Below are 12,506 nucleotides of genomic sequence, written 5' to 3'. Positions count from 1 at the left end.
TTAACTGACTCAGATGTGGAACAGGATGTAAAACCTTGCTCTCTCCATTCTTAGCCCAATTACTCTCTTCCCTGGAGCCTAGCCACCACCTCTCTCAGTTTAGTTTATACTTTGGAATCCTTTTCAATGCACAATTCAGTAAGGGACTAACAATCCCCTTTTCCAGATAAGTGTTCTACAAAATGTGGTTTCCAGGAATCCAGTAATCCAATATTCCTGTTTTCCAGAAATTCAATACCTTTCTTCTCTGCTCCACCTTTCTGAGATGGAAGACCTGAGGAGAAGCAAAAGAAAAAAATAAGCAACTATAATCTTAATTAAAATCTTATTGGTCCTTTCCTGATCTATTTCTCTTTTAAGTTCTTAGAGTATTTAGAGGCTCTTACTATATATTTTCTATTTCTCCCTATTGTTTTGTGTGTCAGTCTTGTCTCTCCAATTAGACTGCAAACTCTTTTTTTTTTTTTTTTTGGTGAGGCAATTGGGGTTAAGTGACTTGCCCAGAGTCACACAGCTAGTGAGTGTCATGTGTCTGAGGCCGGATTTAAACTCAGGTCTTCCAGACTCCAAGGCCAGTGCTCTAACCACTGTGCCACCTAGCTGCCCCTGCAAACTCTTTAAAGACAATGATTATGCCTGACATTTCTTCCATAACCACAGAGCATTGAGAATAACCCTGGGTAAAAAGAAGGTACAACACAACACTTGACTGATTGACTGAAAACCTTCCAAGAATAACTTACACATTCTGGTGAGCAATGCAAAGTATTGCACATATAATTATTGTGGCACAATGGAAAGAGTGCAGCACCAAGGACCTGGATTCAAATCCTGGCTCTATCAGTGTCCATCTATACATGCCCGTAGCAATACACTTACTCCCTCCAGGTCTTAGTTTCTTTATCTTTAAAATGAAAGATCTGACTACACCTGATTATGACCCCAGAACAATACTCGAAGTGATCCCTATCTTAAACCTTTTCTCTAACAGGTTTCCATTTAAAGACATAAACTCACTTGGAGGGAATCTAAGTTAGATTAGGGTAAAGAGGCCTTCATTCCACTAGGTGACACAGTGAAGAGAGTGCTGGACTTGGATTCAGGAAGACCTGAGCTCAAATTTGGCCTCAGACACTTCCTAGCTATGAGACCCTGGACATATGATACTTTATCTCAGTTTCTTCAGCGGTAAAATAGTGATAGTGACAAATGTCATATTTGTAAAGTGCTTAGCATAGTGCCTGGCTCTTAGTAAGTGCTTAATAAATGCCTATTCTCTTCTCTGACCCCTTCCCTCCTTCAGACTGCAGTCACAACTCCACTTCCCTAAAGGATTTCCCTAAAAAAGATTCCTTAAAAGATTCATTAGAGATAGGTGGAGTTCAGAAGCCATTGCCCAAAACTGTGTGGATGACTTCCCCCAGGGAAGGAGTTTCCCGAGAGGAAATCCATTCCATAGTTTTACAAGGTGGAGACCACACCAGGTGCCAGCAATGTTGCTTGAGTTATGGCATCACAAACACCTGGTGTTCACGGGGAAATTTAGAGAGTTCATCATCTCCCTTGTGCTGCAGGACGCTGTAGAATACGCAGAAGGTAAGGTAGGAGGAGTTGTAACAACAAAAGAATGAACCTGGGAGAAAAGTACCATTTGTTCTCCCTGGGACGTGTCAACACACACACCCCTCTGGGACACCTGAGAATCAGGCATCCAGAAGATGGCACGTGGTCACCACAGTGGTGGCTGAACTCTAATGCCTGGAAAAGTTCAGGGTAAATGTCACCCAAAGGGACCTGTGGTACCCAAAGGAGGATAAGAGCTGATGGTAGAAACCTGTATGTCCAGTTAGGCAGAAATCTTTTTCTAAAATTAATGAAAAAGAGAATGACTGGGCACATTCTCCCATTGTCAGTTTATAAATGATATTAGTTTTTAAAATCTGTGTACTCTCTTTCCCTCCCCCTCTCCCCCAAAAAAGCATATCAATAATTCAGGTTTTCACTTTCTTTGATGACCACATCTAAATCGGAGTTCAATGACATCAGCTTCTCTGTTCCATGGTTTCTGAAGATGGTGATAGTCAGTGGAGCAGTGGATTGTAAGAAGAAGCAGGGGAGGGGGCTTCCTTTGAAGTTGTTACTTGCTGTAAAGCCTATATTTTCTTTCCAACAATCACCAGATATCAGTTACTTCTTCATTTGATAAACATCGTTTAAAAAGAAAGCATCTTCCAAGCAGATGGCTCTAAGTTGAATGTGTGTGCACATAAATGTGTGTGTATTCCTTTAGCAAGCAAATCTTAGATTTCACGTGAAGACACCAATACCTTTCTTTGCACCTAGGTGGGCCACATAGGGGTTTGCCCTCATGGGAGAAACAGGCTGGGGAGCAGAGAAAGAATTTATTAAAACGTAAATTACAGAATTATGTCAAGTAGAGTTTCTATTTCATCAACGTCTTGTTGGCCCTTGAATTAGCAAGTGAATAAAACAGTTTGAGCATCTCACAGACCGTCCCCCTCCACCACCCCCAACAGCAATTCCCCTTCTCAGATGCTCCTGATACTGTTTTCAATTCAGTCTGGAGAATGGTGAGGTTGTTTGTTTGCTTGTTTGTTTTGATATTATTTATGTGGGGAGGTGAAAATTAAAGAGTAGACTAAAAGTAAGCTCCTTTCCTTTCTTCCTCCACCTCTCCCCTCCGCCTCCGACCCCGAGCGCCTACTGCTTGCTCCCAATTGGCCTTGTGTCTGGGCTCCAGATTCTGCATCCCTAGCCCAAGGGGTTCACATACTTGTAGTATTATTCTCCCGCCTCCCCAGAGAAGGCAGAGACCCGGTTAGACCAGCACTCAGAGGTGAGAGTGGGAGGGGCCCAGGTGTTGATTCAAAAGGAGGAGGGCATGGGCTCACTGCCCTACAGGGAGTAGTACACTGAACCTGTCAGGATGTCAGCAGAGGGAGAAGCCTGCAGCTAACATTGGATTTGCCGCTGGGACTCGGTAACTGTCCGACCCGAACCTGCGAGCTCCTGTGACCTGATCGCCGGACTCCTGAGTTATTTGGCTTGCGGCTCAATTCCTTAAATTCTCCACTCTCCCTCAGCCCAGGACCGCACCGCCTCACCCCAGCCTCAGACCTAAGCCAAGCCATCAGCACTCATGGGCAAGGTGCGTGTTGCGTTACGCCTCAACTCAAACCCTTACCGCTCATTCTTGAATTGATCGCGGAGGAAGGGCATTAGGCTGATGTGGCAAATCGGCACCCACACAGCTGTCTGCACCACTTTGTGGTGCCTGCCTTTGCCTGGAGAGAGTTGACCACCACCCTGACAGACCTCAGGGCTTGGGAAAGGCAGGGAGAAATGTGGTTTGGGGGAATTCTACAGTATAGATAGAAGGATTGAAATCGGTTCATTAGAATCTCTTTGTCCTCAGGTTTTATTCCTTTCTGCAGAGATGGAGTGGCATATCTCCACATCAGTTTCCCCAGTCCAACTATCTACAACAAATTTATAAAAATTTCAGATTCAGTATGAAGAATTGAGCCCAGATCAGCTGTGGTCGGGAAAGATAAAAAGAATGAACCTACTCAGGGACCTTGGAGATGGGGGAAAGCTAAAAGAAAATGAGGAATCATGGTCCTGGGCGGGGGCGGGGGGGGGGGGCTGCCTTCTGTTTCAGCTTCTCCAGCTCATGTCATTTGGACTTACATCCCCTTTCTTCAGAAAAGGGACTTAGCCAGTTGGGTTTGATAGAGGGCAAGTGAAGTCTTGGCTTCAAATCTGGGATGTTTATTTTAGCCAAAGGAAAGTATGTGAGGTATCTGAGACTTCTTGATCAAAGGAGATATTTGTAAAATGCTTTCATACAGTGCCTGGCACATAGTAGGTACTTAATAAATGTTTGCTGCATTGAAAAGTTTTGCTCTAGAATTAAGGAAGAGTGGGACATTTTCCCTTCTGGTCTACCCTAAGATTGGATCACCCTGCCCCTACATCCATTTTAAGAGATCATCCATTTTGATCATCTGTTTTCAAGAAGTGTTTAGCTGGCATGCCTGTGTGTATCTTACCTTTCCTAAAGAGTAGCATAGAAATCCTAAGGCCTTTGCATAAGGGAAGGGAAGAAAAGGGATGTTGTCTTTGGGATTAATGGAAGGAAGATACCTTGTCCATGCATACTCCACTTATCTCTCCCTCTCTTTAAGGTTGTAGAGATGGAAGACAGGGGAACCAGAAGAGATATTTGTAGACCTATTATGACACAGTCTCTTTTTTCTCACCTCCCTGACTTGAGATGACCTCAACCCAATTCCTCAAAAGACCAATTTTCAGCTGACAATCTTTGTTTCCATTTCAGAAAAAATCAGAAGTTTACTCTGTTGAGGTCAATGGAATAAAAGACATCGAAACAACAGATGAGGGGGATGGCAAAGAAAAGTACAGGGGCCTGAAGAACCACTTGGGATATAAGAAGGAGCACCAGAAAGAAGAACTAAAGAAAGAACTTGATCTGGTCAGTTATCTCAAGGAGCATCCTGTTGTTTTCATGGCACATTTATATTGCCAAAGGATCACAAATGCTTTAGAGCTGGAATTGACCTGAACAATCATCTAGTCCAACAATATCATTTTGCAGATGAGGAAACTGAGGCACAAAGACTGTTACACAAGTAGTAATTAGTAGAATCGGGATTCAAATCTCTATCTTCCAGATTCTATAGCCCAATGTTATTTTCATTAATTATACCATCCTGTCTATAGGAGCCAAGGCCCCACTGAGGTCTGCCCCTTTAAGATACCTCTTGCAGAAGAAAAATACAGCGTCTGAGATTTTAAAAGAAAATGCACCCAAGAAATTTGTTCCATGTTAAAATTAGGCTGATACAATCTTTGCCTGGAGGCCAGCTATACTAGATGGTTCCTGTATTCTGCATAAAGGCACTGAAGTGTAGAGCTCAGAGTTAGTAATCTTAATCAGAAAGATCATTGGCACATAGTTTAGGATTTCTCTTCTCCTTGACTGCTTAAAGTGAGATGGAACAAAATCATTTTAAGTCCTTATAGTGGCATTAGTGGTGCAAGAGACTAATAGAGAAGCCTTAAATTTCTGTTTATCACACTTTAAAATGGGAACAATTCCCAAAGGTTGGAGGAAGAAGAATTACGTCTTTTCCTGCTGGGGAAAAATGGACTGAAATCGAAGTAGGGACTTTCCACTGTAGAAATACACATACATTTGGCAGGTAATATCTACTGCCAACATATACTGTTAGCTGCCTGAGGAACTGAGGGGTTAGGTAATTTACCCAATGTCTGATCACACAGACATTATATATGAGAAGCAAGACATGAATCTAGGTCTTCCTGACTCCAAAGGCAGCTATCTATACACTCTCCTGTCATTTTGCCTCTAGATTATATATCTGTACATATTCACTGTGTGTGTGTATATATGTATTCACATATATGTGTATCCCAGTTCTGATACCATGAGGCAGCTGGTGGCTCATGGATAGAGCACACTGGGCCTAGAATCCTCAGGAAACCCTGAGTTCAAATCCAGCCTCAGACATTTCCTAACTGTGTGATTCTGGGCAAGTCACTTAACCTCTGATTGCCTGACAAAAGGATCCACTGGAGAAGGAAATGGCAAACCACTCCAGTATCTTTGCCAAGAAAACCCCATGGAAAGGTATGGTCCACAGAGTAGGACATGACTGAACAATATAATATACCCAGTATCAGAAAAAGCCTTTCTAACAATGGAACTGCTCAGTCATTTCAACAGTTCTGCCATACAAAGTAGGAAGTTCCCTGTTACTGAAAGTGATCAAGTAAATAAGGTTCAAGACCATCTGTCAGAAGTTTTGTGGAAGGGTTTACTGTATTTGCAAGGGTGGCTATTTATTTCAACATTAAAATCACTAATTTATACTGATACATGTGAAGCATCTAAAATTAAGGTTGAAGAATGCCTTTTTTCTCCATGAAATGATTACTTTTAATGGAGATATAATTCTAAATTTTATCATGACTCTTTCTGATAGTAACCTTCTTTCTCTAGGCATTTCATATTTTTCTGAGATGATAAATGTCTCTGAAGTAATACAGTGGAAAGAGTAAGACACTGGCAGTCTGGAGATCTGAGTTCTGGTCATAGCTACGTGTGATGTTAAGCAGTTATTTCAGCTGTCTGAGCTTCAGTTTCCTCACCTGGAAAATGAAGGAGTTGGACTAAATGATCTCCAAGGTCCCTTGCAGTCCTAAAGGCTTGTGATCCAAGGATTCCTAGCATATTTGGTCAAAGTATTCTCTTTCCTTTCCTGACACCAATAGGCCCATAGGAAAGGTGATGTTCTGAGGAATTCCTCCCCCTCTAACCAATCCATTTGTCCTATGAACCACTCTGGGACCTTTTACCTTTTCACTTCTGCCCTGAGAGCTCTGGCTGCATAAAGCATGACTGGGCTTGAGGGTGGAGAGAGGGAAGGTCTCTTTACTGCCTGGTCGAGATCTTTTACATTGTGCTATTATTACACAATGTCTAGGAGCAAGAGTCAAGGACCTTGTACCAAAATAGATTAGTTCATTATCAAAGCCACCTTTTAAAACAGTGGAAAGAAACAACAGTAGGAGAAGTTGTTCTAAACAAAGCAGAACTGAAGTTGGGAGAGGAAGGCTAGAATTCACATTTAATTCTTTTCATGGGAAATGGAGTCTTTTCCCATCTAGGACAAAGTAAAACCCTGAAAGTTGAAGGCAAGGGCTGTTGCTGATACAAGTTCTAATGCTAACCAACATGAAGTAATGCTACTTAGGATCTGAAGAATAAGATCTCAGACCTGCAGGACATTTGATCATTTAACCTCACATTTAGCTTGAATTTTCATGAGGATTGGCATTCATAGGGAACCTTGGAATTTGTTTGAATTAAGAGGATGGTTATGTTCCCTTAGCCTAGAAATGAGGTGGTAGAATAAGTGATTATAAGCATTATTGCTGGTGAATTTCATACAGGAGGAACATTTATGCCAGATAGTACATACCATTCTGGGATAGAAGGAAGGCAAAAATCCTAACAGAAATAGGCTGATGAAACCAAGGGATAGACTGTGTGAGAAGATGAGCATCAGTTCTTTGCTCAACAGCTAGTAGCTTTATCTCAGGGCAATTCACAGTGTCATGAACACAGCTATCCAGCTATCTGTGAGTCCTAAGATGTATATCCTGGGAAACTAGGAAACATTTAGCCTGGAGAAGAGGCTTAATGAGAGATAGGATAGTTGTAAAAAGTGGAAGTTAAAGATATGCATATTTGTTTCAATGTAAGGAAGAACTTTCTATCAATTAGTGTTGCTCATCAATGGAAGGAGGTGTGTTATGAGCTCATGAGCTGCCTGGCTCTAGAAGAACTTAAGCAGAAGCTGGACTGCCACTTGCTAGGGATGTTGTAAACAAAATGCATGTATTAAGGTAGAAGATTAATGCAGATGTCTTCCAAGACCCTTGTTAACTCTGGGATTCTATAACCTGAATCCAGTTCTGCCCCCATCTTCCAACAGCTTTTCAGAAATACAGCCACTTAATTCAAATGGCATCTCCTTTACTTGGTTCTCTCTTTTTTCTCTCGAATGTCAGGATGACCACAAACTCAGCACTAAGGAATTAGAAGACAAGTATGGAACAAACATCATCCAAGTAAGTGACTGAGTGGATGAATGATCAACATCAGGGATTTGCCTTCTGTCAGGGATTGGGGAAAGGTGGGAAACAATTTTTATTGTTAGTAATTCATTGTAGCAAGGAAGAGAAAATGGGTACCATGTACACAAATAAACATAACACGAGGCAATATATATTAAGTGTAAGAACGGTACAACCAAAATTGTTTAGATTGGTCATGACAGGAATGTATTTCTTAGAAGTCATAGAATACTAGAATAACAGAGCAATGTTTCATGGAGAAGATAAAATGTGAGCCATTGAAGGATGGAGAAAATTTCATAGTTGATGGATGACATGCTATGTTGGGGAGATTTAGAGAAAAGGGCTGGATATAATGTCTACTAGAGAAGTTTCAGTTGAAGATTTTTTTTCTGGGTAAGAACTGTTTTGATTTTAATCCTAGTTAGCATTGAAAGATCAATGATCTATAGTTAAGAAGAATCTCAGAGACCTTCTAATCCAACCCACTAATTTTACAGAAGAAAAAACTGAGGACCATGGAGATTATAACTTGTCCAAGGTCACACAAATAGTGTCAGAGGCAAGATAGGAACCAAGGTTCCCTGTCTCCAGAGCTACCATCACCTTGTTTTTACTTCTTCTCTGTAAATCCTCATTCTGTGCCCAAGAAAAGATATTTCTCTCTTTGTATATAAACATACTGGATAGGGAATTTGAATTTGAATTTAGGGAATTTGAATTAGTCTTTCCCTTGTTCTGAAAACAACAACAACAACCCAAAGGTGAAAGTTGAAGGATTGCTTGGAGCTTTATAAAGCCAGGATATTCACTCCACAAACAAAGATCCCTTCCAACCACCCTTTTCCCCCACCCCAACATCTGCATGGCTAGGAATGTCCAGTCATTCTTTAACAACTATTTTTTCTTGGTTCTGTCCTTGAAGGGTCTCACTAGCACAAAAGCAGCAGAGATCTTGGCTCAAGATGGTCCTAATGCTCTTTCTCCACCCAAAGAAACTTCTGAAATAATAAAATTCCTCAAACAAATGGTGGGTGGATTCTCCATCCTCCTGTGGGCAGGAGCTGTCCTCTGTTGGATTGCTTATGGGATTCAGTTTTCAAAGGACAAGTCTGCTTCCTTGGACAATGTAAGTACCTACCAGGCTTCTTACAATGATTTTGTCATTGGTTTCTCTGTCATAAGAGGGATACCAGAGGCTAAGGGCTCTCATAACCAGTCCTGGACTGAGCATGAGGGAAAAAAATAATTCAATCCTATTACTACCATGGAATCATTCTTGAGTGGGGTCAAGAATGCTGGACCTTTCCAGGCTGCAATTTCTACATCTAGAAGAGAGGAGGTAGGTATTTACTGATTGCTGCCATTCCTATACCATAGAAATAAAACAGGAAAGGATTGTGAGTTCCTAAGTTATAAAAGTTCTATATCAATAATCAGCATACTTGGGGCTCTAACCTCCTGCTTCTCAAAGCCTATTTTTTCTCTTCTTAGTTTAGTAAATAAAGCATTTAGGAAAGCCTTTAGGAAATTCATTGTGCCTGGCAACCAAAATGTATGAAATGATTCCACATTGACCTATAGAACAAATACTTGGGCATCTAACTTGCTTGCAGGTAGAGATTCTCACCCTAAAAGGTATATGCTTTATTTTAAGCATTTGCTTCTCTGACTTAGGTCTCCTTTCCCTTTCATACAGGTCTTTTTAGGTGTTGTGCTTGCCTTGGTGGTCATCTTCACTGGGATTTTTGCTTATTACCAAGAGGCAAAAAGCACCAATATCATTGCCAGCTTCAGTAAAATGATTCCTCGGGTAAGTCGCTCAAAATTCCCTTGACCTGTGTCATAGCAAACACCTCTTGTTGCTACTTCTAAATCTTCTCATATGGTTCTGCCTGATTTTTGTTATTCATTCATAAAGTGCCACCTGAGAGGTTCAGACAGTAACCTTTAATGAGCTATTTACTAGAACAGAGAGTCACCATATCTATCTGGGTTGATGAGCCTGACTTTTCTGCCCCTTTTCGTTCCTCAACTCATTTCCCATATCCATTCACATTGCCACCAAAAAGACAGCAGAATGGCTTAACCCGATGTCCTTCCTACTGCATATTGAATAGTCTTCCTATGACAGGTTTTCTGTGTTATGTTTGAAACTGACCATTTCCCTCCACAATGGCCAAAGGAATGCCAACCTTAATTGGGGGAGGGAAAGGGAGTGGGCTCCCTTCTTTGCATAAAGAAGGGAAGAATACAGCTCATCACAGGTACAATTACAACTTCTATCACATAAAGATGGCATGTCATCAGGGATAGGGTACTGGACTTGGAGTCAGGAAGACTTGGCTTGAGATCTTATCTCAGATAATTCCTAGCTGCATGATCTTAGGCCAGTCACTTCTCTGAGCCTCTGGTCTCAGCTGTATAACGAGGGCATTCGACTTGAGATTCCTTATAGCTCTAAATCTAAGATCCTGGATTTTGGCTTATGTCTTCACTGTTCAAGCTAAGATTCTTCCTAAACTGTAGCTAGCTACAATTCCAACAGGTCTCTCTCTTTGTCAAGCCTGCAACCCACCCCAAATCTTCTTCTATGAATGTCTTCTGGTTCCCCTGTGTACTATTTCACTTAGAGGCTTCAGGGCTTAAGAGAAACATACATTGCCCTACTTACAGAGAGGTAACATAATGGATAGAATGTTGGACTTGAAGCCAGGAGAACCCAAGTTGAAATTTTGCCTCAAACACTGGTTTTGTGTCTCAGATATATCACTTAACCTATCTTGACCTCAGTTTTTTTATCTGGAAGATAGGGACAATAATAGCACCTACTTCTCAGGGTTGTTGTGAGAATCAAATGAGATAGCATGAAGAATTTTGCAAATGTTAAAGCACTATTTAAATGCTAGCTTTTACTTTTACCTACAATTTATAGCTGCCATTCCCCCTGATCATGAGCATCCAGACCAAAGGATGTAGATGAAGAAAACGTCATGTCAGGTTCTGAAGTTTCTTTTACATTATCATTTCCCAGCAAGCCCTGGTCATCAGAGATGGAGAAAAGAGGGAGATCCCTGCAGAGCAGTTGGTTGTAGGAGATATTGTAGAGATTAAAGGTGGAGACCAGATTCCTGCTGATATCAGGATCCTGGCCTCACATGGATGTAAGGTAAGCACCAATGTGGTACCCTCTAAGGATGGCTGGATCTAGTCCCAGTTACTATAACCTACAGCCTCACTGAATACTCTTCCCTGGCTACATCAAATGGGGAAGAGAGCCAAAGTATCTAACTCTGGACTTTTCTCAGATTTATTTTCATGAAATTACTTTAGATTATTTAGTATATGTTTCATATCTATTTAACTGTGTGCATGTTGTTTCTTTTACCCCTCATTATAAAGGAAGTTCTTTGAGGGTTGACACTGTAATTTTTGTCTTTATAACCTCAGTACCTCCCACTGTGCCTTCCACATAGTAGTTGCTTAATAAATGTTTCTTAAATTGAATTGAATTCATTCACAGGTAGATAATTCATCTCTTACTGGAGAATCAGAGCCTCAATCTCGATCTTGTGATTTTACCCACGAGAATCCCTTGGAGACGAAGAACATTGGCTTTTACTCTACAACCTGCCTGGAAGGTAGGTCTGGTGTGATATATGTAGCAAACATTCCACAAAAATTAAGAGTCCCTCTGGTCAGTCTCTACTTTTTGGTCTTCTTTACACTACTTCATACAAAAATTTTTCCAAAGGGAATAAAAAAAAAAACCAAAAACATAGTTGTACCCAATAAGCCAACACTTGATCTAATATTATGTAGTTCTTCAGATCAGGACAATGCCTGCTTGGCAGGTTATGTCAGGCCAGAGTATGAAGACAAAAGCTCAAGCAGCCTGTGCCCCTTATAGGCAAGGCCTCCTGGAACATCATCCACATACTTTCTTTGCAGGAACAGCAACTGGCATGGTCATTAACACAGGGGACCGGACTATCATTGGAAGAATTGCCTCACTGGCTTCTGGTGTTGGGAATGAGAAGACACCCATTGCTATTGAAATTGAGCACTTTGTCCATATTGTGGCAGGGGTGGCTGTTTCTATCGGTGTCATCTTCTTCATCATTGCAGTATCTATGAAATACCCAGTCCTAGAATCCGTCATCTTCCTCATTGGTATCATTGTGGCCAATGTGCCAGAGGGTCTTCTGGCTGCTGTGACTGTAAGTCCATGATGTGATCTATGCATTCTGATTTGACCCCTTTGCTCTGTATATCATGGATCTGTATGTTACAAGTTATCTCTATGTTTTAAAGTGAAATTGGTTCCCCATGAGGGACAATAATGAATGTTTTACATAGATTGGGTCTTGGAGGATCAAATAGGATTGATCAGGATAGTTTCAACATTGGATATGCAAGATTATAAGGTATTAGTCTTCCTTTTTAGGAGAGCTATTAAAGTAAGCTTATGTATTCATTCTTCTGCTGTACTTTCCCCTAGAAACAAGACAAAAAATGCAAAGAAACTATAAATCAGTCTCTATAATAGTCTCTTACATGAACTCAACTTGTAAACTGAGGTTTAAGATAGTGGACACTAGAGTGTCTTTGAGATTTCTGAGTTCAACAGAAACCAAAAGATTTTGAGATGTCATGTTTTAATATAGTGCATAATAGTTCCTTGAAGACCCAAAGTATGAGATGAGTGCTTTAGGATGCCCACTTTGACACAAGTCAGTCCAGCAGTTTTCTTACAGTCTTTTTGGAGAGGTGCATAGTTGCTGAAATTGACCTACGAT

The 12,506-nt window shown here is 41.0% G+C and overlaps 1 protein-coding gene and 1 pseudogene across 2 annotated transcripts in view; both read left to right on the top strand.

Annotated features, from left to right (window-relative positions):
* Window positions 1-2,776, top strand: part of LOC114054436 — a 40,618-nt pseudogene extending 37,842 nt beyond the window's left edge.
* Window positions 2,777-2,932: 156 nt separating this feature from the next.
* Window positions 2,933-12,506, top strand: part of LOC114022756 (potassium-transporting ATPase alpha chain 2) — a 29,847-nt gene continuing 20,273 nt past the window's right edge. For both annotated transcript variants that reach the window (XM_027835147.1, XM_027835146.1), the window contains exons 1-8: window positions 2,933-3,169; window positions 4,361-4,516; window positions 7,642-7,701; window positions 8,633-8,836; window positions 9,407-9,520; window positions 10,742-10,876; window positions 11,231-11,348; window positions 11,659-11,927. In XM_027835147.1, the coding sequence (XP_027690948.1) occupies window positions 3,161-3,169; window positions 4,361-4,516; window positions 7,642-7,701; window positions 8,633-8,836; window positions 9,407-9,520; window positions 10,742-10,876; window positions 11,231-11,348; window positions 11,659-11,927 (1,065 nt within the window). In that variant the 5' untranslated portion in view covers window positions 2,933-3,160. The remainder of the gene's footprint in view (window positions 3,170-4,360; window positions 4,517-7,641; window positions 7,702-8,632; window positions 8,837-9,406; window positions 9,521-10,741; window positions 10,877-11,230; window positions 11,349-11,658; window positions 11,928-12,506) is intronic.

The sequence above is a fragment of the Vombatus ursinus genome, unplaced genomic scaffold (assembly GCF_900497805.2).
Source record: "Vombatus ursinus unplaced genomic scaffold, bare-nosed wombat genome assembly UNPS02014813.1, whole genome shotgun sequence".
Lineage (NCBI taxonomy): Eukaryota > Metazoa > Chordata > Mammalia > Diprotodontia > Vombatidae > Vombatus > Vombatus ursinus.
This window is presented reverse-complemented; position numbering and strand designations above follow the sequence as displayed.